The following is a 23,896-nucleotide window of genomic DNA, read 5'->3' on the forward strand; positions in this document are numbered from 1 at the left end:
TGTTTAAAAGAAAACAGTAAAGAAATGAAAAAGGAAAAAAGGACACTTACATGATGAATACAGTAATTACATGTCCTTTCTCTTGAAAAAAAAAAACAAGAATGCATAGAATGCTTCATATTTTCTGTGATCTATTTTCTTTTGTTAAGATGGCAGACAGGGAATGATTGCATACATCATGTACAGCATGTATGATTCACACTACAATAGGTTATCTTTGTATTAGCCTTATCTTTGAATTAGCCAACAGTGGTCTAATATATACAGTACTGTGCAAAAGTTTTAGGCAGGTATGAAAAAATGCTGTAAAGTAAGAATGCTTTCAAAAATAGACATGTTAATAGATTATATTTATCAATTAACTAAATGCAAAGTGAGTGAACAGAAGAAAAATCTAAACCAAATCCATATTTGGTGTGACCACCTTTTGCCTTCAAAACAGCATCAATTCTTCTAGGTACACTTGCACAAAGTCAGGGGTTTTGTTGGCATATAGTCAGGTGTATGATTAAACAATTATACCAAACAGGTGCTAATGATCATCAATTCAATGTGTAGGTTGAAACACAATCATTAACTGAAACAGAAACAGCTATGTAGGAGGAATAAAACTGGGTGAGGAACAGCCAAACTTAGCTCACAAGGTGAGGTTGCTGAAGACTGTTTACTGTCAAAAGTCATACACCATGGCAAGACTGAGCACAGCAACAAGACACAAGGTAGTTATACTGCATCAGCAAGGTCTCTCCCAGGCAGAAATTTCAAGGCAGACAGGGGTTTCCAGATGTGATGTCCAAGCTCTTTTGAAGAAGCACAAAGAAACGGGCAACGTTGAGGACCGTAGACGCAGTGGTCGGCCAAGGAAACTTACTGCAGCAGATGAAAGACACATCATGCTTACTTCCCTTCGCAATCGGAAGATGTCCAGCAGTGCTGTTAGCTCAGAATTGGCAGAAAACAGTGGGACCCTGGTACACCCATCTACTGTCCGGAGAAGTCTGGTCAGAAGTGGCCTTCATGGAAGACGTGTGGCCAAAAAGCCATACCTCCGACGTGGAAACAAGGCCAAGCGACTCAACTATGCACGAAAACACAGGAACTGGGGTGCAGAAAAATGGCAGCAGGTGCTCTGGACTGATGAGTCAAAATTTGAAATATTTGGCTGTAGCAGAAGGCAGTTTATTCGCCGAAGGTTGGAGAGCGGTACACGAATGAGTGTCTGCAGGCAACAGTGAAGCATGGTGGAGGTTCCTTGCAAGTTTGGGGCTGCATTTCTGCAAATGGAGTTGGGGATTTGGTCAGAATTAATGGTCTCCTCAATGCTGAGAAGTACAGGCAGATACTTATCCATCATGCAATACCATCAGGGAGGCATCTGATTGGCCACAAACTTATTCTGCAGCATGACAACGACCCCAAACATACAGCGAAAGTCATTAAGAACTATCTTCAGCGTAAAGAAGAACAAGGAGTCCTGGAAGTGATGGTTTGGCCCCCACAGAGCCCTGATCTCAACATCATCGAGTCTGTCTGGGATTACATGAAGAGAGAGAAGCAACTGAGGCTGCCTAAATCCACAGAAGAACTGTCGAGTTCCTTCAAAAACTGTGTGCAAGTGTACCTAGAAGAATTGATGCTGTTTTGAAGGCAAAGGGTGGTCACACCAAATATTGATTTGATGTATATTTTTCTTCTGTTCACTCACTTTGCATTTTGTTAATTGATAAATATAAACTATTAACATGTCTATTTTTGAAAGCATTCTTACTTTACAGCATTTTTTCACACCTGCCTAAAACTTTTGCACAGTACTGTATATATATATATATATATATATATATATATATATATATATATATATATATATAAATATAGGTAAGACACAGAACATGCAACTCTTTCCAGATGACACAAGATACATCCATCATCATGGTCCACCGAGCCATGGATATACATGTACACTTCAACACACACACACCCATTTCACGCTGCAAAACTGGATCAACTTTACAAAAATAGAACTATATTTGCAGCCCACACCTAGTATGAAGAGATGAATGCCAAGTGCACTTTGAGGGTCGTCAACTGTAAGCCCGACTGGGAGGGAACCAGAGGTAATCCAGGATGCTCACCATTGGGCAGGACAGCTGGTCCAGCTCTGTGCCCTGACACCAAATTTCTTCTTCTCCTTGACACAGGCCTGTGACATCAGATATTACACGCTGAAAGCACGAATCAGTGAGCCATATGCCAGGGGAGGTCATGGGTTGTTTGATGTGCATCATATACCACTCCAAAATTACGGTTACATGTGAGTAACCCTCATTTCTAGGGACGTGGATAAGGTACACTATCCACACTTATGGCAGACTCTTGGCAGTCCTCTGGGAGGAGGGGTAAAGATACACATACCCTATTTAGGAAACAAGACTGCAAGACAACTATCCCAGCGTAACTCTAGGTCGATATGGTAATGGGAGGTACAGGTGTGTGCTGACTTCCAGGTAGCAGCCCTGCAGATTTCTGGGTAGGAAAACGGTACTAGTGCATTGAGATATGTCAATTACTTTCATACTTGCATGCAAATATAGTTCTATTGCTGTAAAGTTGATCCGGTTCTGCAGCCTGAAGTGGGTGTGTGTGTTGAAGTGTACATGTATATCCATTGCTACAGCACTGGTGCACCATGATGATGGATGTCTCTTGTGGAAAGAGTTCCATGTTCTATGTCTTCCCTGATGACGACAGTCTGCGGTTCCTTGTGTTGTCTGGTTCCTTTGGCTACATGTGTTAAAAACCCTAACGCCACATTTTTTTTTGTGGCGATGAGTTCAACCCTAACTGCTGCATTAACGTAGTTTACCATGAATTTCCTTGCTTTTTGAGGTTTTTGTTTTCATTATATACTACACCACTTTGTGGAGGTGTTCCATACATGACGGCTGCTGCATTCACCACATTGTATTAGACATGTTAATGCAAAGAGCGCAAACTCAGTAATTCTAGCAAAATAGTAAAACAATGTTGACCGTTTGTATCTATCTATAACGTAATGTAGTAGCCCTTTCTGTCAGTTTAAACAGGTTTTAATGGACAAGACATAAGGTTCCAATGGCATTGTACTATATTGTTGTGTAGTGTGTGATCTGTGATGCACACAACTACATCACAAATGTGTATGCAAACTATCGTTGCTCGGCTCATGACTTGTTTATCCTCGCTAATTCACAGGTGGCAACTGCGTTTCAGTGGTATGACAGTCTGAGAAGCTGGTTGATAGGGGACAACGGGTATCCACTGAAGCGGTGGCTACTGAGACTGCTGCTCAACCCCACGACCCCTCCCAAAGGTATAACCGTACCTTAAAATGTGCTCGTACTGTAATTGAGCGAACATTTGAAATCCTCAAAATGTGATTCCGATGTTTGGATGTCTCTGGGGGAACACTACAGTACACTCCTCAGGAGGGTAGGAATATCATGCTGGCTTGTTTTGTTTTACATAACGAGCTCTTCGTAATGGATGTTGAACTCACAGAGGAAAGATCTCAGGGTTCGAAGGAAGCAGATGCTGAAATTGAAGCCCCAGTGTTGGAGGCTGCAGATGCTGCAAGTGCCAGGCAGGTCAGACAAGGCCTTTTAGACGGGTTCACAGGTACACATGCGGACCAATAAAAAAATGCTGACTTTGTTATTGTTGTATAAGACGCAAATGCGTACCATCAGTATATTTTTAACAGGAAAGCATTTATAATAAAGTCAGCAACGCTATCGCAGCGCTTTGCAAATGCAGTCATTTCTGCCCTAGCGACGCCGGCTGTGCACATATTTGCCAAATAGGGCCCAAAAAGTCCTACGTAGGAGTTAAAAAGTCTACGTAGGAGATATAAAGTCCTACATAGGAGTTAAAAGGTTTTTTTTTTTTTTTTTAATTGGCACTAGGATGCTTCCGTAGAAACTCAACCCAAAAAACTCTTACTTTTGACCTTGATCGTTGTAATTGTTGTCATAGGAATCGTAACCTTGATCATCGAAGGCTGTGCCATATCCATCGTCGTACTCCTAAAAACAAAGTTGAACATAAAAACATATGTTAAAGTTATACTGTATTTTAATTTACAAGTCACTCAAACCACTCAAACCAGTGCTTTGACATTCTAATTTGTGTTTTGGTTAAGCCAGTAAATGTTGTTAGATACTGACGATTCCAAATCCAAAGGCAACTGTTTATAACAAGCAGAGGGGAATTCAAGGGTAATTGGGTATATGTCAAGTAAAATGCTGTTTCTGATTGATGAATTCATCGACTTGCATTTCAACGACCCTTAGGTCCAAATGCGCGCACATACCATCTAAATTACAATACGTGCTCAGTGATGTCATAATGACCACTGAAGGGGTGACGAGTTTTCCCCTCCCCAAACCACAAAGGCGGAAGAGGCAGAGTGGTATTACAAACAAACCATACAGTGTCGTGTTCATAATGTGGGGACTCATCTTAAAATATATATACTTATCTTGCAGTCTACGAGAAAAACGGTTATTCGTTTAGACAGTGTTTGACACAACATAACGGCTCCTGACCCATTTGTTATGTGAAGGATTTCACCTTGAGTAAGATAAGTAAATTTGCTGTTTATTACTGTAATATTAAAGTCCCTTTTGTTTTCAAAAAAACTCTATTCTGTTTCTTCACCAATATTATCTCACCTTGTATATATACATAATTGTACGATGCATAAATCCTTTATTTTTAGTTAAAATAGGCTAAGCAGCCACAGGAATACCAGAGGAAAAACATTTACTGTATACAATTGCAGTTTTTCAAATTAGCCTTGTTACAAATACTACGACTGCAAATGAATAAATAATAATAATAATAATAATAATAATAATAATAATAATAATAATAATAATAATAATAATAATAATTTGTTATATAAGTACACTATCTAAATTGTTTGTAATTATTCAAAACATTTTGTTCCTTTTTAAAAGAAATAAAACGACAGGGACCGCAAATTATTAAAACAATATTTAAAACTTAGAACATTACATGTAAAACGCAATTGTGTAACAGATCAACTACAATCAAAAAGTGCAGAGAGGGGGTTGCACAGATCTTTCACCAGACCTGCCGCTATTTCTCGGTACATATACACCACCGACTCGATATATCGCGAGTGTTGAGGTCCAATATAAATCTGTTGTATATTGAGGGCCACGATACAGCGAGAGTCCCATAGAAAAACAAATAGGCTAACAAATAAATACTGTACAACCACTCCCTCATTTTATCGGGGGCGTCAGGGTCCAGTTTAAATCCTCTACACAACCTGCTTTTTCTCATTTTTCATATAAAAAGCAGCACATCGTTTTAATTTGTACAGCAGAGGGTAATTGCTTCTCATCAAATTCAGTCTCCAATTAATCTATGAGTCTTCTTCTTCTTTCTCAAATGCACAAACCCACTGCATTGAAAGAATCCATTCCCAACAACAACATAGGAGGCTTGTTGCTAGGGAACTGACGTCACTGCCCTGTAGCTTTTGCTAGTGCATTGCTGCCACAAGTGAACACCTTGTTGGCTAAAATAAAAAAACCGCTTAAGAAAGTAGATATTTAATTTGCTTTGTTTTATTGTGCAATACATGTATATATAATAACAGTGCGATATTAATGCTTTGTTTTTAATTGTTTTGTGTATTGTTGTTTGTGATGTGCAGTACGAAATAAAACAAACAGTAATTCTAGTTGCCTATATTGCAGCTAAGGCAGTAAAAATGGGAAGCCAACTCCAGGACCGCGATATATCCGAATCCGCAGTATAGCGAGGGGTGATATAACAAGGGGTGGGTGCATTTATTTTGTGTTCCCACTAAGAGTGCACTCTGGATTTGAGTTTCACCCCACAACGCTATGACAGCTCTGCTTTTCAATATATATATATATAAATATATATATTGGTACAATCAAAATATTTATTTAAATAACAATAAAAACAAACAAGAAAAAGACGGTGTGTTAAAGTATGTTTGAAACTATACCAATAACTAAGTGGTTTACAATTAAATAACTGGGAAAAACAGAATCCAGTATAGTTTTTGTATAAAATTACCGTTTTTAAAACATGCCAACATATTTCTGATTTACATACTTACTGTACTATAAACAGGAAATGCGTATGTTACGGGCAAAGCCCAAAAAACATTGCCTGCACCCTCTCTGCATCTTGCTCTGCCACACTCTTACTAAACTGTAAAGAGCACAGAGATTCTTCAGTGCATGAAGGAAACAAAAAATAACAAGGGAAAACAAGCATTATGTGGCAGAAGTACCCTGTTCTTTATTCCAATACTAGGGATATACAGTAATTACACCCTTAGCCCCCTTCTTGTGATGGACATATCTGTGTTGCTTAGATACTACATAACAAAACGCTTTGAGCCAAGAAAATGAAATGACCCACTGTTCTTATAGGTCAAGTTTATATGTATATGTATATACTGTGCATTTATTCATAATATTTCACCAGGGGGGAAATAATGAGTGTCAACAACTGGTAAGAGACAATTGCATGCTGTGAATAACATTGGAGGCTCTCAGCTTAAGCACCTAGAATGTATTGACATGTCCCAGTTTCACACAGTGCATCCTATCTATTATATGTTTGTGCATATTCTGGCTCCTCTATTGTATTCATTTATTTTCTTCATGCTGAGCAAAAACGTTGAAATCTAAACCAATCTAATGTTTATTATATTCATAACAACAACAAACAAAACCACATTGAACTGCTACTTCATTGAAATTTGCCTTTGCACTTGCCTCAGAATACAGTCTAGAGTTATGTTTCCAATAAAATAATATCTTATTTTGGTTTACAACTCTAAAATGACTAGCTGGTTCTTGTAGGTGTTGTTAAGAGTGTGTTTGTTACTGAGGAATATATCTGCATTCATTCACTGCCACAAGATAACTACTGTTTTGCATTTGCACTTCACCGCTTGTGTTGGGATAGAGAGTCTTGAGGGACCATCTTCATTTGTATGCAGTGTCTGAGAACCACGTTGTCAAAAGATTAAGGATGCCCTCTGAGGCGGTTTTTGGATTTATACAGTGATAGTGGAAGATAACATGCTGCACCAAGAGGTCAACTTTTGCTATTAAAAAAAGTTAAAAATGGAGCTGTGCTGAATAAAAAGTAAAATAAAAAATAAATTAAAAAAGGGAGCAAACGTGAGCGCCTAATGTAATAGATATTACTATTGCAGCCCAAAAGCTCTGTTAGTTGAATACAGCTTTATTTTTCTATTTACTTGGTAATTGATTTGGGCCTAAGAGAAAGATAGCTGTGAAGTAGAAAAAAAAAGAAAATATAGGAAGAAGTTACTTTCAATTACTTGCTACTACGTTTGGAAGGCTGCAACCAAAACACTGAAGAGACTTTTTTCAGAGAAATTGTATTCCTATGTTACCTTTTCCATGTTTAGCTATCCATTTAGTATCTAGCATAATCCTGATAGATCTCTACATTTGAGAGTGACTGCATACTGCATACACGCGCACACACACACACACACACACACACACACACACACACACACACAGAGAGAGAACATGACTATGTTTATACATGTGGAAGGTTGTTTCTTTGCCTTTGGAAATCACATTTTAAAAAAGACAAATGAACTACAGGTACTTGCATTGCTAGTAGTGCAGGTTTGGAGACATATAACTCACAGTGCTGTGGAATTCAGAGAGGAAGGATGTAACTCACAGTGCTGTGGAGTTCAGAAAGAGGAAGGATGTAACTCACAGTGCTGTGGAATCCAGAGAGGAAGGATGTAACTCACAGTGCTGTGGAGTTCAGAAAGAGGAAGGATGTAACTCACAGTGCTGTGGAATCCAGAGAGGAAGGATGTAACTCACAGTGCTGTGGAGTTCAGAAAGAGGAAAGATGTAACTCACAGTGCTGTGGAGTTCAGAAAGAGGAAGGATGTAACTCACAGTGTTGTGGAGTTCAGAAAGAGGAAGGATGTAACTCACAGTGCTGTGGAATCCAGAGAGGAAGGATGTAACTCACAGTGCTGTGGAGTTCAGAAAGGGGAAGGATGTAACTCACAGTGCTGTGGAGTTCAGAAAGAGGAAGGATGTAACTCACAGTGCTCTGGAGTTCAGAAAGAGGAAGGATGTAACTCACAGTGCTGTGGAATTCAGAGAGGAAGGATGTAACTCACAGTGCTCTGGAATTCAGAGAGGAAGGATGTAACTCACAGTGCTCTGGAGTTCAGTAAGGGGAAGGATGTAACTCACAGTGCTCTGGAGTTCAAAAAGAGGAAGGATGTAACTCACAGTGCTGTGGAGTTCAGAGAGGAAGGATGTAACTGACAGTGCTGTGGAATTCAGAGAGGAAGGATGTAACTCACAGTGCTGTGGAATTCAGAGAGGAAGGATGTAACTCACAGTGCTGTGGAATTCAGAGAGGAAGGATGTAACTCACAGTGCTCTGGAATTCAGAGAGGAAGGATGTAACTCACAGTGCTGTGGAATTCAGAGAGGAAGGATGTAACTCACAGTGCTGTGGAGTTCAGAAAGAGGAAGGATGTAACTCACAGTGCTCTGGAATTCAGAAAGGAAGGATGTAACTCACAGTGCTGTGGAGTTCAGAAAGAGGAAGGATGTAACTCACAGTGCTCTGGAATTCAGAAAGGGGAAGGATGTAACTCACAGTGCTGTGGAGTTCAGAGAGGAAGGATGTAACTCACAGTGCTGTGGAATTCAGAGAGGAAGGATGTAACTCACAGTGCTGTGGAGTTCAGAGAGGAAGGATGTAACTCACAGTGCTGTGGAGTTCAGAGAGGAAGGGTGTAACTCACAGTGCTGTGGAATTCAGAGAGGAAGGATGTAACTCACAGTGCTGTGGAATTCAGAGAGGAAGGATGTAACTCACAGTGCTGTGGAATTCAGAGAGGAAGGATGTAACTCACAGTGCTGTGGAATCCAGAGAGGAAGGATGTAACTCACAGTGCTGTGGAGTTCAGAAAGAGGAAGGATGTAACTCACAGTGCTGTGGAGTTCAGAAAGAGGAAGGATGTAACTCACAGTGCTGTGGAGTTCAGAGAGGAAGGATGTAACTCACAGTGCTGTGGAATCCAGAGAGGAAGGATGTAACTCACAGTGCTGTGGAGTTCAGAAAGAGGAAGGATGTAACTCACAGTGCTGTGGAATTCAGAGAGGAAGGATGTAACTCACAGTGCTGTGGAATCCAGAGAGGAAGGATGTAACTCACAGTGCTGTGGAGTTCAGAAAGAGGAAGGATGTAACTCACAGTGCTGTGGAATTCAGAGAGGAAGGATATAAATCACAGTGCTGTGGAGTTCAGAAAGAGGAAGGATGTAACTCACAGTGCTGTGGAATTCAGAGAGGAAGGATGTAACTCACAGTGCTGTGGAGTTCAGAAAGAGGAAGGATGTAACTCACAGTGCTGTGGAATTCAGAGAGGAAGGATGTAACTCACAGTGCTGTGGAGTTCAGAAAGAGGAAGGATGTAACTCACAGTGCTCTGGAATTCAGAAAGGGGAAGGATGTAACTCACAGTGCTGTGGAGTTCAGAAAGAGGAAGGATGTAACTCACAGTGCTGTGGAGTTCAGAGAGGAAGGATGTAACTCACAGTGCTGTGGAATTCAGAGAGGAAGGATGTAACTCACAGTGCTGTGGAATTCAGAGAGGAAGGATGTAACTCACAGTGCTGTGGAGTTCAGAGAGGAAGGATGTAACTCACAGTGCTGTGGAGTTCAGAGAGGAAGGATGTAACTCACAGTGCTCTGGAATTCAGAGAGGAAGGATGTAACTCACAGTGCTGTGGAGTTCAGAGAGGAAGGATGTAACTCACAGTGCTGTGGAATTCAGAGAGGAAGGATGTAACTCACAGTGCTGTGGAATTCAGAGAGGAAGGATGTAACTCACAGTGCTGTGGAGTTCAGAAAGAGGAAGGAGGGACAGAAAGGAACAGACAGACATCAGAGATTACAAGAAACAATGTATTCATCCGGATTAAATAACAAAATAAAAATACATCCATGTCAAAATAAAACATACCACAGCACTAAATAAAGAACATTAACCTGACAGTTAAACAAAACTCAACAGAAGACGCACATGGCACTCATTCTACCCATAATTAGCAGTCACTTCAACCCGTTCATTCTCTGACAGATGTACAGGTGTCGGTGTCACGGGAGCAGTTTACAACTTAACTGTGATGGTGAACAGCTGGCCCTAAAGGCCTTTCCAGTGACCTCCTGTCTGTGCAAGCTACCCAGGAGTGGATACTATTAAAGCACTTGCAACAAACTACCTATAGTCCGTATACATAGCAATGCAGTCTAACATGTTTGCCTAGAGACGTCTAGAGATATATTTTGCATTATGTATTGGTATAGAAGAACTTCTGATAGACATATCTGTGAGATTGGTCAGTGTTATATACATGACCAACCTGTTTGCGGCGCAAACCCGGGACCTCTTGCACTAAAGCACAGCGCCGATACCGCTGTACAAAAGAGCCGGCACCCTTGCAAGGAGCGTATATCGGGCTTATGTCTCTGTGTGTGATTACGTCACCTACAAGCCCTAACTCTGCCTTCCCCCGTGCACACTACATATCTATATATATATATATATATATATATATATATATATATATATATATATATATATTCATTAATTCATTAAAGTACTATATATTTGTATGTTTTCAATCGATTTATGTGTTTTTAGTAAAACAAATAATTTTAATAATATAATAAATGAGGGCATATTTAAATAACATTAATGTGTTCTCTAAACACATTACGTAAACATGTAGATATGTACAATAGGTAGTAAAATCAAGGCATTTGTTTGTTGTTGTCTATCCTACATGTAATACAAAACAGCCATGCTGATGCATTGTAGGCTTCACAATTGCCTTTAATTACAAAACATGTTTTAAAGATGCAGGATAGATTTTTTTTTTTTATGTAATCAAGTTTAATCTGAACTGTGTTATTTTGACTTGAAATAAAGTCAAATTATTAAAAACTTAAACAGCTCACAGTCATTTCAGTGAAAGCTGTTCTGAAAGCTAACCTTGGAGGTGTTTGTGGGGGCGTGTGGCTAGAATGAGAAATCATATCTATTGTCTTTGTAGCTTCTATAGAATGTAAAGATTACAGTATATGAATAAAAGCTCAATACTGCAGAATTCTGGTGATAAATTGCTGTTATCAAAAAAAGCAATTCATTGATTACAATTGAGTGACCTTGTAAGAGTCAATAAAAGTATTATGAAGCAGAGTGTGCTCAACACAGTAAGACATATAAGATAGGCACTTGAGAGTGAGAGTGAGAAATCTACCTGAATCCTCTCCTGGCGACATATGATCTCTGTACCTGAGCTCAGAGAATTAGGTAAAATGATCCGATTTCTGTTTAAACTAGGTGCTACATTTGTCGTGTCTAATGATCAATGTTTAAGCTATATGTGTGTAACTTTTGAATAGTAAATGGAAATGTACTAACATAGTAATTGGCACTGTGTGCATTCATTTGCAGACATCAGATTAGTTCCCTTACGACCTAAAGACCAGACATGCACATATATACTATAATCCAGCTTTTTGTAGAATTTTGTATTCAAATTGTTACGTCCAATGAGGAGAAATACTTATTTTAATTAAATTAGCAAAAATAATATTCATACAAATTTGCAGAATTCAGACTTATTTTCTAAAACACTGAATGAAAGTTAATTGACTTGGATGACAAACAATGTTAAACTGATACACTGCACCTAAAACAGCAGGGTCTGTCTTAATGACCTAAGCAATGGAAGATCTGTATGCTTAGAAAACCTGCTCCATCATATAATCTTAGGTGAAAATGTGAAACAAAATTGAGGATTGAGGAAGAGTGAAGTGGTGCATTTACTGCATGCATTATTGGTCCAAGGTCAGTTGCACATCAGTGTAGTTTCACTACATTTACGTTATTTATTATTTAGAAAAAGAAGAGCAACACATAGTAATGCTTTGTTTTATATAGGTTTGTATTAATTAAGAGTCTGTGAACATACATGCACTGTCATTCTTTATGAATAGAACCATTCATTTAAGCTAAAATTGTTCACTGTTACAGGAAAATAAGATTCTTGGATGAATGTTTACTACTGTGCATTCTCCATAGTTTAGCTTTCAGGACCAAAAGGGCAATCATTTTGATTTGATTTGGATCTCAATGATAGAGTCGTACTGATTCTTTTACTTCACACCTCGGTTATTTGTATTAATTATTTTCTTAACTCTGTGTTGAATCTCTGCGGGGATTGGTATCTGTGTAGAGTCTTGTTGTTCACAAGTGAACTGGTTTGTTGAGCAGCTCAGTAATCTGCCTCTTACGGCTCACTGCCACTGGGAGCTTTGGGAAATGGGTATCTGGAAAACAGCACTGAGCTACTGGCATTTTTGTATTTTTTTTTTAAATTTGATATAATATCACATGAAAATGTATTTCCTTTTAAAAAGTATCCATTAATGCATTTAAGAAAACAATAAGACCCAGTTGTGGTTAATTAAAATTCAGAGATGCACACATATGTTACGATTACTCTACAAGTCAGCCTGCAGCGCCCCATCTGCACCCTACCTCCGTGATTTAGCAGGAGGTGTTAGTGTGTGATTATGGCTGATGTGAATGGCAGTCAGGCACACCTGTGAATAGAATCACTGCCGGGCCTCTCTTTATGGTGACAGATTTATTGACTTTGTGCTACAGATAACAGCTGTCAATAAACAGGAAGCCTGCTGCAGTGCCCAGAAAGACTTTGAAAGAAGATTACAGTGTCTGTGCTTCAGGGTAGATCTGGAACTAAAATCTTTTTATTTCATCAGAATAAATCAATAAAAACAGTTATCAGTGTAGTATCCATTCCTCGAAGCCAGACAATTCATTTATTAAATATGTACAAAAACATGAGACAAGTTTCTGTGTGTGTAACATCTTATTAACGAAAAAGTGCTTGCAATAAGAAACAGGGTAAAGGTTAGCAAAATATACTTCTACAGTATATATCTGTTTTATAATTTCTACTGGTGCAGCCACCACGTAAGGTTCAGCACTAAATAGTTTAGGTTTTTACTGCTTTACTCACAAAATCTGCATGCACACCTACCCAACTTGGGAACAACAATGGATAGTGTGGAAATGTTGACAGTGTCAGATGGTCATTTTCTGTCGACAGGAAAAGTGTAAAAGTGCTTTTTTTTTTTTTTGTGGTCCATCAGACTTTCAGATACAGTATCTTATAGCAATTAACGTTTTTGGGTCTGCCCAATGTTAAATATCCCGTCGGCGACCTGGCCCTTTAAATCTTTTTACTCTTTACTTTTTTAGGCACTGTGAGAGATAGCCCTGCTTGTGATATGTCATTGGAAAGAGGAGATTCAGACCTTTAAAACAAGGTCCTGTGTATTTCCGGTAGATGACCACATTAAGAGATAGCCTTGAATGTGAGTGTTCTGGAATGTTGCTGCTGAGCTGAGTGCAGTAAACAAACATTTTCACACTAAATCTTTACAAAATAAGAGAAACGGCGACATCAAAGGCACAATGACCTATTTTCCGATAAATATTTTATTTTCTTGCGTGTTTGTGGATCAGATGCACAAGACCAGAGCTGTTTAGGTTTATGTTGCCCTGGTCACCACCTTGCTGGCTGTTCAAGCCACAGTGAACAGCCCCATTTGGTGCCACATGATCAGAGTGCCTGGGACGAATAAATTGAATGGGTCTTTTTCCCTTTTTTTTGTTTTCTTTTGCACATTTTCAAAGAATCATTTTTTTGGTTACTTTTGGTCCCTTTTGTACATATGGCCAATTCCTTTACTTTGTATCCAGTTTGTTAAAAAAAATGTTTCCATGTTCCCTACATGTTGAAGTTCCATTGTGAACTGTCAGACTTGAGCTCTTTTTCTGTGTTTTTTGTTGTCTGTATTGAACAGGGTGAGTTTCAGACTATTTCACTTTTTTTTTTTTTTTTTTTTTTTTTTTTTTTTTTTTTTATAAAAGCCTAGTGTTGGGGGCTAGCCATCTGAGAAGGCATAAATACAAGCCCTCTTTCTGCTCAAAAAGAAAAAGTGCTTCTGGATAAACAGTATTGAGCCTGAATATTAGTGTATCTGTTACTACTATTTAGGGGTGTCAAACTCAGTTCCTGGAGGGCAGCAGTGTCTTCTGGCTTTCGTTCCACCAGCTCTCAACTACTTAATTGTAGCTTGAATCAAGTGCATTAAATCATCAACTGTAAAAGAACTTGTAAAACATGAAATATGTCCAAATGACTAGATCAATGATGTTAATTGAGAGTTTAAGTTGGAATTAAAACTAGAGGAACCTGTGGCCTTCAAAGACCCCGGCACTATATCGACAAGTTTCTCATACAGGTTCTGGGACCCAGGGTGTGTTCTGTGAACTTATGTATTATTATTATTATTATTATTATTATTATTATTATTATTATTATTATTATTATTTCTTTCTTAGCAGATGCCCTTATCCAGGGCGACTTACAATTGTTACACGATATCACATTATTTTTACATACAATTACATTATTTTTTTACACATTATTATTACATACAATTACCCATTTATACAGTTGGGTTTTTACTGGAGCAATCTAGGTAAAGTAGTTTGCTCAAGGGTACAGCAGCAGTGTCTCCCACCTGGGTTTGAACCCACGACCCTCCGGTCAAGAGTCCAGAGCCCTAACCACTACTCCACACTGCTGCCCTAAATATAAGTGTACTGAAATATATGTACTGAATATAAGTGTATCTGCACCTACTATATCAACACGTTTCTCATACAGGTTCTGGGACCCAGGGTGTGTTCTGTGAACTCACGTATTCTCCATAGGTTTCCTGTGCAGGGGGTGGGGGAGGTCTGTATCCAGCAGGTGGGGGGGCCCCTCTGGCTCTCGGTGCAGGGAGGCCACGTCCTGTTGTCATGGGAACTCGACCTGGAGGGGCTGACCTGGGGGCAGGAGCACCACGGGGTACCACTGTCTGGGGTGGGGGGATCCCTCCTCTGCCCCTAAGAACAGACACAAATAAAATGTTTAGTTAGTAAGTACAGTGGCCAGGAATGTGCCTGTTTCTTTCTTTCTTTTTCTCCCACCCGTCGTCTGTCAACATTACAAAAAAAAATACTTTACGGACTTTGGGGGACACGCATCAAGCATTTGCGACGGCGTTAAGGCCATCACGCCCAGTTTACGCCAGCCTTAAAATTGCCACGTATATATCATGACACTTTTGGCATGTATATATCATGACACTTTTGGCATGTATATATCATGACACTTTTGGCATGTATATATCATGACACTTTTGGCACGTATATATCATGACACTTTTGGCACGTATATATCATGACACTTTTGCCACGTATATATCATGACACTTTTGCCACGTATATATCATGACACTTTTGCCACGTATATATCATGACACTTTTGGCATGTATATATCATGACACTTTTGGCATGTATATATCATGACACTTTTGGCATGTATATATCATGACACTTTTGGCACGTATATATCATGACACTTTTGGCACGTATATATCATGACACTTTTGCCACGTATATATCATGACACTTTTGCCACGTATATATCATGACACTTTTGCCACGTATATATCATGACACTTTTGGCCAGTTAAGGCCGTATTAGCACCGCCAAAATGCTCTCTGTCGTGCAATGCGCTCCGCCAATCATTAGCCATGCATTTTAAGGATCATTCGTAAATGAAGTCTATGATATTAAAATGCAGATGCGGAACAGCAGCGCCGGCCCTAAAAGATTCCAGAAATAAGATTGATTTCAAATTGGTCTCATTTGGGCACAAAGAAAAAGTCAGAAAGCAGCTGATAGGAAAGAGCATTATGGCAGCAATCACAGGGGCCCGGAAAATTCACTGTATTTAAAAAAAAAATCACGAATGACAATAAAAAAAAAAAAAAGAATTTCACGGAATGTCACGAAACCGACATTTTATTTGATAAGTAACACATTTTCTATTTACATAATATTCTATTGATGCAAGTTGTCTAAAATGTGTTATCATTGATAGTTCATCAAGAGCATCACCCAAAAACTAAGGCTGATTTTAACATTTAGCCTAGCTACTGAGTCAACTCTTTAAAAATCTACATTGTAACTCGATTTTGTAAACCTTTAAGATAATTGTGTAATTTATAGCCTCTAATCCCAAAATATTAAACACAGGAGAAACATTAACTGCAAACCTGAATTGACAAAACCAAAGCTTTTGTATTTTTCTTTATACACACTGTACATTAATAGTATGTAGAAATGTCATTGTACAGTATGAGGAATTCGCCAGTCATGAAGCTGGTAGTAACTGTTGCCGTAGTAACCAAATGCATAGCATTGAGCCGGACCGTGTGCAGCTACTGTAGCGTTGCTTCTACTTGATAAAAGTATGAAATCAACAGGGGAGGTGAAGAGTACAGTAATGTAAAATACTGTTCAGTTCAGCCTCCTAACTTTCGTGAACAACCCAGGAACAGAGGGAGAGTACTTAGGGTCTGCATTGCCCTTTTTGATTTCCCGGAGGATGAAATAGCTTGATACCGGCTATTTCATTATGTACAATTTTTTGTATTGGTCGTGCAATAAACTTGGTTCATTTATCCTTTTCATTATGTATATTTGGTTTTATCCATCGTATAATAATAATATATGAAGTCAAGACATTTAGTCAACACTGGTCATTGCCTCTCCAAAAGACCTACCTATTGTTCAATTGATGTAGCCCATTTGGAGGCACTATTTTTTTGATTAGTCTGTTAATCTGTGCTACCTTAGCCCATGTTGAGGGTTTCAGAACACCAGCGCAGCAGAATTTTCGCATTTAAATGTGGCAGCTTACTCCGTGCCTCATTAATTTTGGGCCAGTTAATACATTTGGGATGGGGTAAAATGTGTGCCGCGGCAGAGAGAACGCTACTTTATACTTCACCAAGTTAGCGCTGCATCGATGGATCTTGATACATGTCCCCCTTAGTGTTGTCTTCTAACTTAACACTCTTGAGCCATTATCCTGTCTCTTGGAAACACAATATGCACTATTATTATTATTATTATTATTATTATTATTATTTATTTCTTAGCAGACGCCCTTATCCAAGGCGACTTACAATTGTTACAAGATATCCGATTATTTTTAAATACAATTACCTATTTATACAGTTGGGTTTTTATTGGATTAATCTAGGTGAAGTACCTTGCTCAAGGGTATAGCAGCAGTGTCCCCCACCTGGGACTGAACCCACGACTCTCCGGTCAAGAGTCCAGAGCCCTAACCACTGCTCCACACAATATATACGTGAGGGGCTACACTAGCATGGTCAGGAGAAACCCCTGATGTTTTTTTCTTCCCAGACCCTCGCAGCGGCAGGTCAATGCAACGCTCCCTGTGAGATCAGGAACTCGGCTCAGGCTGGACACATACCTGCGCTCCGCTGACTCTATGACGCAGCTCACTTCTACATTTTATGAAAAATATATATTTTTTTGCAATCACTGATCACACTTTTCCGTGATTTACTTTAATACACTTGCTGGTGCATTACAGTGGTATTTTCTGCATGCATTCTGATCAGTTCCATTATCAAAGTCAAAATCAAACAAGCTCCACTATTATTGCAGCCATTTCATTGTGTGTGTTTCTTACCTGGGCAGCCCTGGTGCGGGTGTGCCTCTGCCTCTTGCTATTGGTTTCATTGTGTGTGTTTCTTACCTGGGCAGCCCTGGTGCGGGTGTGCCTCTCTCTTGCTATTGGTTTCATTGTGTGTGTTTCTTACCTGGGCAGCCCTGGTGCGGGTGTGCCTCTCTCTTGCTATTGGTTTCACTGTGTGTGTTTCTTACCTGGGCAGCCCTGGTGTGGGTGTGCCTCTCTCTTGCTATTGGTTTCACTGTGTGTGTTTCTTACCTGGGCAGCCCTGGTGCGGGTGTGCCTCTGCCTCTTGCTATTGGTTTCATTGTGTGTGTTTCTTACCTGGGCAGCCCTGGTGCGGGTGTGCCTCTCTCTTGCTATTGGTTTCATTGTGTGTGTTTCTTACCTGGGCAGCCCTGGTGCGGGTGTGCCTCTGCCTCTTGCTATTGGTTTCATTGTGTGTGTTTCTTACCTGGGCAGCCCTGGTGTGGGTGTGCCTCTCTCTTGCTATTGGTTTCACTGTGTGTGTTTCTTACCTGGGCAGCCCTGGTGCGGGTGTGCCTCTCTCTTGCTATTGGTTTCATTGTGTGTGTTTCTTACCTGGGCAGCCCTGGTGCGGGTGTGCCTCTCTCTTGCTATTGGTTTCATTGCGTGTGTTTCTTAACTGGGCAGCCCTGGTGCGGGTGTGCCTCTCTCTTGCTATTGGTTTCATTGTGTGTGTTTCTTACCTGGGCAGCCCTGGTGTGGGTGTGCCTCTCTCTTGCTATTGGTTTCATTGCGTGTGTTTCTTACCTGGGCAGCCCTGGTGCGGGTGTGCCTCTCTCTTGCTATTGGTTTCATTGTGTGTGATTCTTACCTGGGCAGCCCTGGTGTGGGTGTGCCTCTGCCTCTTGCTATTGGTTTCCCTCTGACTGCTGGCACTTCTGCATCTTCTGAACCTCCATTGAGATACGTCAGCTCCTGAAGCTGTGCCTGTCTGATTTCATCATTGTAATCCTAAAGACAGAATACTAGTGTAAAATTATACCATAATAAAATACTTATCTGCATGTCACAGTCAGTCACCTTTTCAGATACGTCATATTGTCAGTGTTAAGGACAAGCAGATTGCATCTGGGAAGAAGGAAGCTTGGTGACGGTGCTTGGTAGTGCAGACGAAGGAGTTTCACAGCTAGGAGAAAAGTAGCGGGTTCAAGGGAAAGCCTACTGTATGTGGGCCACCTGGAACCTGGAGTTAATTCATTGGAATGAAAAAGACTTCAGCCTTAGTGTTACTAATTTGAGAAACTTTTTTAAGGATCCCAAGTATGTGAATTAATCACATGTTTTACCTTGCATGAAATAAAAGCCTGTTAGAGTGAGATTATTTACAAAATTTACAATGGGGTGCATGGCCCCTGGACTGAGTGTGGTAAGTTCTCATTGGTTGTGTTATGTCTGTATCTGGTGTATTTTATGTGCTTATTTACATAAATGTATGACATTGCTATTATGTCATGTCTGGTTGTCCCCAGCCAGGTCCTCCTGAGATGTATCTAAGGAGAGTGGGGGCCTGGTTGGGTTGTAGTGTGTTGTCGGTCACTGACCTGTGTGTGAATAAAAGTGCCTGTTCATTTTTTACACTGACTCCTTATTCTTTCCTCCAGTGCTGTAATCCACTCCATGGGTGTCACTAGTGGTATCATGGACAAGGAGCAGTGGAGGATTTAGTAGGAAGAATCGGATGACGAGACCCCAGGGGGAGTTGACTGAGCAGCTGCTGTTTCCAGGGGAGTCCAACTTCCATGTATTCGGATTTCTCAGTAAATTAATTTGTATTCTCTGTTTATTTGACCCTTTGCGTGATCAGATTTAAGTAGATACATGCATGTGTAATCGGCAGTGTTGTGTAATGCACTGCCATTATGAACTCTGTCCCCTGTCAGTGACATGAGGTTAAAAGCTCTAAAAGCTCTAAAACCACGAACGTAGAAGAGACTCTTTTGCACAGTGGTTAAGATGCTTGCTTGCTGTTTGTGGGTTCATCGGATTTCTTCCAGCCCAAACACATTCTCATTACTAACATGTCCCTTACATTTCTTTGGGTACTGATGTTTTGGCCTTTTTGCAGTAAAGAATACATTGAAAGTCATAGCATTAAGTGCTGTATGAAATCCACTGGAACCTGTTGCAGACTTAACAGATTCCATGATGCTTTAATGAAGTACCTGAGTGATTTATTACAGTTACTGTAAACGTAGATGGTACGTTGACCACCGCTCAAAAATACTAACACAAAAAAACTGAATCCTTTATTATTGTATAAAGCAAAACATAATAATAACCGGTTTCAGGTAAACTAGAACATTGCTTCCCAATCTATTTCAGTATTCAACCTCCACACTGACCTGGATAATCATCCTGGTCGAGACATCAGAATTATGCAGATCTGTCTAAATAAAAGTCCCCCTGCACCCACTTTGCTGTTGGTCTCTTTTCACAATTAAGGCACGCTTTACTCACTGGAATGAGGAACTTTTTAATCTCATCTAATGCATGTCCCATTCTGGCATATGCTTCTGCTGGTGGAGCAAATACTTCAATCAGCACATGGAGGTCCTCGCTGAGATGCTGGTATTTGGCTTCTCCACTCTTTCTAAGCTCTTCCTCCTGCAAAACACAAAGATGTCAGTCAGCACCATGGGCTCCACAGAATAAACAGCACCGTCTCCTGCACTGAACCTCTGCTCTACAGTACCAACAGCCTGCGGTTACTGTAGGCTGAAGATAACAGTGGTCAATAAGCAAGGAGTCTATAGCACCTTTCATGCCAGTGGTTAGAGATTGGAGGACCTGTGCTGTGTCAATCTAGTGCTAAAATCAATTCTCTTCCTTTGAAAAGCCAGAAACCAGCTCATCAGTATCACTTCTGGTATCTTCAGCTGAAGATACTGAACAGTGTATTTAGAATTGATTGGAAAACTGAAACAAAATAAAACAAGGCGAAAATAGCTGTTTGAGACTGAAAATAGTTATAGCATTTACACAACGGAGACCAACAAAGATGACACATCTTGCTAACAATGGCCCTGTTTATATAGTTTTAATATTGTTACAGCAGGGAGTTAGTCTGATTTTTATTACATGAGAGAACTGTTCTACTTCATGCTAATTTTAGGGGAGTTGTAGCAATCTCATGTGGGAAAATGAGGTGCTCTTCAACATTTGCATGCATTCCCTAATCTCAAGCAGCCTCCAATTGTCCCAGGCAAATCATTTCCTGTTGGTTGCTCTCCTGGACAGAAAAATGTTGTTCTCTGCTGTGTGCCAGCTATTGCTTATATTTGCGCGCAAGGTGTTTATCGACATCCTGTAAGAATGTGCTTCAGGGTAGCCAGTAATGAACACAAAGGACATGCAAGGCTCTCACCTACCCAAACATTCAGGTTCTGCAGTGATGGAAGAACATAATATGGGGACCTGATTAGGAAGCTGATCTTCCTCTGTCCCGTTGTCCACAGGTCTCCCCAGCCAATATTACACAGTTCCACATTCCCCCATCTCATCCATTCTCTGCTTAGTCTGGGACACCACCTTGACACACATCATCCTCTCCTCCTGCTTTTGCACTTCGCTAACTACCAACTTGTTTTAATCCCCAATGATATCACTAATACAAAGGGCAGCCTTTGCATCTTCCGTCTTCCTGCCCACTTTCTCCCACTTCTCACTGCGGATGTGTGAACAGGATGGCTCGCGGGTGATGACAGACCAGGAAATACAGATACACAGTATTGGGCTATGAAGCGCTGATGCGTGAGTTTATTGTAAAATAAAAGGTTTGAACATAAACCAAAACACTTTTCAAATAACAAAACAAAACGGCACAGTGGCCAAAACACTGAACACTAAAAACAAGCATCATGCTGGTGTCAAGCCAGCACGAATAGCAATTGTTATTATTTCTTTAGTATTTAACTTCACTCACGACTCACGTCTCTCATTCTGCCTCTGAACCAAAACCAAGTTCGATCAGCCAAAGCTGCAGGTTTTTATATAAGTGACCGTCTCCAGGTTAGTAATAAATTAATCCATCTGGAGACGGTCATGACGGTCATCCATGCTGTAAAATAATTAACAACAAAACAACATTCAAAGACAAGACAGTACCTTTAAATAATAATACAAAATAACACAAAACATAAAGTCCACACAGGGGTGGGGAGAACCCCGTCACAGGATGCTGTGACTTTGCCTTTGATGATGGGAGATGCTTCTCGACTAGGTGGGCTTGAACTGCATACGTGCCAATCCGATGTTATCTGTTATTTTGTCAAGTAACTGATTGGTGCAGGCTACCATTGTAGTCATGGTGGTCATGCCATGCATGGACGCTCTAAGTGGTGGCAGCCACATGCCAGAAGCCAGCCGTTCACCTCCCACTACCCATTTCAAGGCCCTAATAATGACTTCCACTGCAATGGTGAAGGCCAGTGGAGAAATGGTGCAACCTGTCAACCTGAGTTCATGTGAAACAGTGAGGAGGAATATTATGGGATATATAATATTGAGGATATATTGTAGCTGTACACCAATGCTGATAACCATTTTTCTTTACAACTTATCTTTAAATTTATAATGTTTATCTTTATCACAGGAAGCCCAGAGGGAGGCACAATGTAATGAAAAAAGCCAACAGGGGCACTTGCAGAACCATTCAGATGCTGTATTATTCCCTGACTACCGATGATATACATTATCCATAACCTAAACCTTCAATTAAATGCTGGGGGGGGGGGGGGGGGAGCGACACACGACTTATCTTTGATTTGTGATATGTTGGAAAGTTAGTGGAATATAGAATAATGTTTAACCCTTTAAGGACCACGATCATACTGAAGTGTCATTCTGGGCCAGTGATCGGGTAAACACGATGAAAAATGCACTTTGTTTCTTTGACTTACTGGGCCACCATACTTTTCAGTACAGCTTGTTAACACATATCATTAGATAAGGGAGGTATTTCACTGCCTGCTTGTTTCCATGTGATGTCACTGAGACGGGCATTTCATATTTAAAGGGACATTTTCAGCAAGCATGCAGAAACAAAACATGACACAATAGGGAAAACACTAAATGTGATGTGTTTGACATAGTTGTATTAGAACATTTATTCTGGCTCATGTGTTTTAATATATATGTTTTTACAACATTTATAAATATAAAAAATATCAAGAAACAAGTGGATATAAGCAGATACTATTTCATGAACTAAATTTATCAGGTACGTTTTTATTTCCTTATTACTGATAATAATGGAATGAATACCTATTATTTTATTCATAAATATTTATTTTGAGAAATAATCGAGTGTAGTGTCCATTATTGCTTATAAAGACCCTGAGAATAAACTTGTATTATGTAATTGCAATCACTCAGGTGAAACAATATCTTTATTTGTCATCAATATTTTTCAACAAAACTTTCAGGAAGTATTGTTAGGTCCCTCGGGTCATTGAATAACCTGTGTTTATACATGTATCTCTAAGCAGAATAGATAATAATACAAAAATATTGTGTTGAAAAAAAAAAAAGAAAAGTTTGTATGGTTTCTGAAGTACTTTATAATGTTCCCAAGAGTGTTCTGAAAAAAGGATACCAATTTCAAGATGATACTATAAAAAATAGATTTTTTGTGAATTTTTATAGGAAGAGAACTACAGCCAAAAAAGTCCTGGTCCTGGGGGAGCATCCCACTGAAAAACACTTGGTCCTTAAAGGGTTAATCATGAAATCCTGATTCCTTTTATCCAACAACTTCCATTCAGCGTAAGAGAGTGTGAGTGTAGGACAGCAGACTGGAAATGAGAAGCAGCTCATAACTGTAATGCTCTGTGTGACAGAGACGGCTGCAAACTGCCTCCATACGTCGTTTTCTTAAATGAGTCAATGCATCTTTGTAAATGCATCATTATTTGATTTTTTCCTCAAGTTGAGGGTGGAAAATTTGGGGTCTTACATTCGAGGGGATCTTAAATTCGAAGGAATACAGTACATTCTCTATGTTTGGTTACACTGGAAGGAATACGGTATGTTTGGAATGAAGATTTTGGGGAGTCCTGCAAGTCTT

The 23,896-nt window shown here is 39.8% G+C and overlaps 1 protein-coding gene across 2 annotated transcripts in view; it reads right to left on the reverse strand.

The window, feature by feature from the left end:
* The window catches only part of LOC117400744 (KH domain-containing, RNA-binding, signal transduction-associated protein 3-like), a 191,515-nt gene that overhangs the window by 34,846 nt on the left and 132,773 nt on the right, over positions 1–23,896 (reverse strand). For both annotated transcript variants that reach the window (XM_059021303.1, XM_059021297.1), the window contains exons 4-7: positions 20,290–20,436; positions 18,644–18,783; positions 14,946–15,135; positions 3,979–4,061 (exon numbers count right to left, since the gene is read on the reverse strand). In XM_059021303.1, coding sequence (XP_058877286.1) covers positions 3,979–4,061; positions 14,946–15,135; positions 18,644–18,783; positions 20,290–20,436 — 560 coding nt within the window. The remainder of the gene's footprint in view (positions 1–3,978; positions 4,062–14,945; positions 15,136–18,643; positions 18,784–20,289; positions 20,437–23,896) is intronic.

Source organism: Acipenser ruthenus, chromosome 4, assembly GCF_902713425.1.
Source record: "Acipenser ruthenus chromosome 4, fAciRut3.2 maternal haplotype, whole genome shotgun sequence".
Taxonomy (NCBI): Eukaryota; Metazoa; Chordata; class Actinopteri; order Acipenseriformes; family Acipenseridae; genus Acipenser; species Acipenser ruthenus.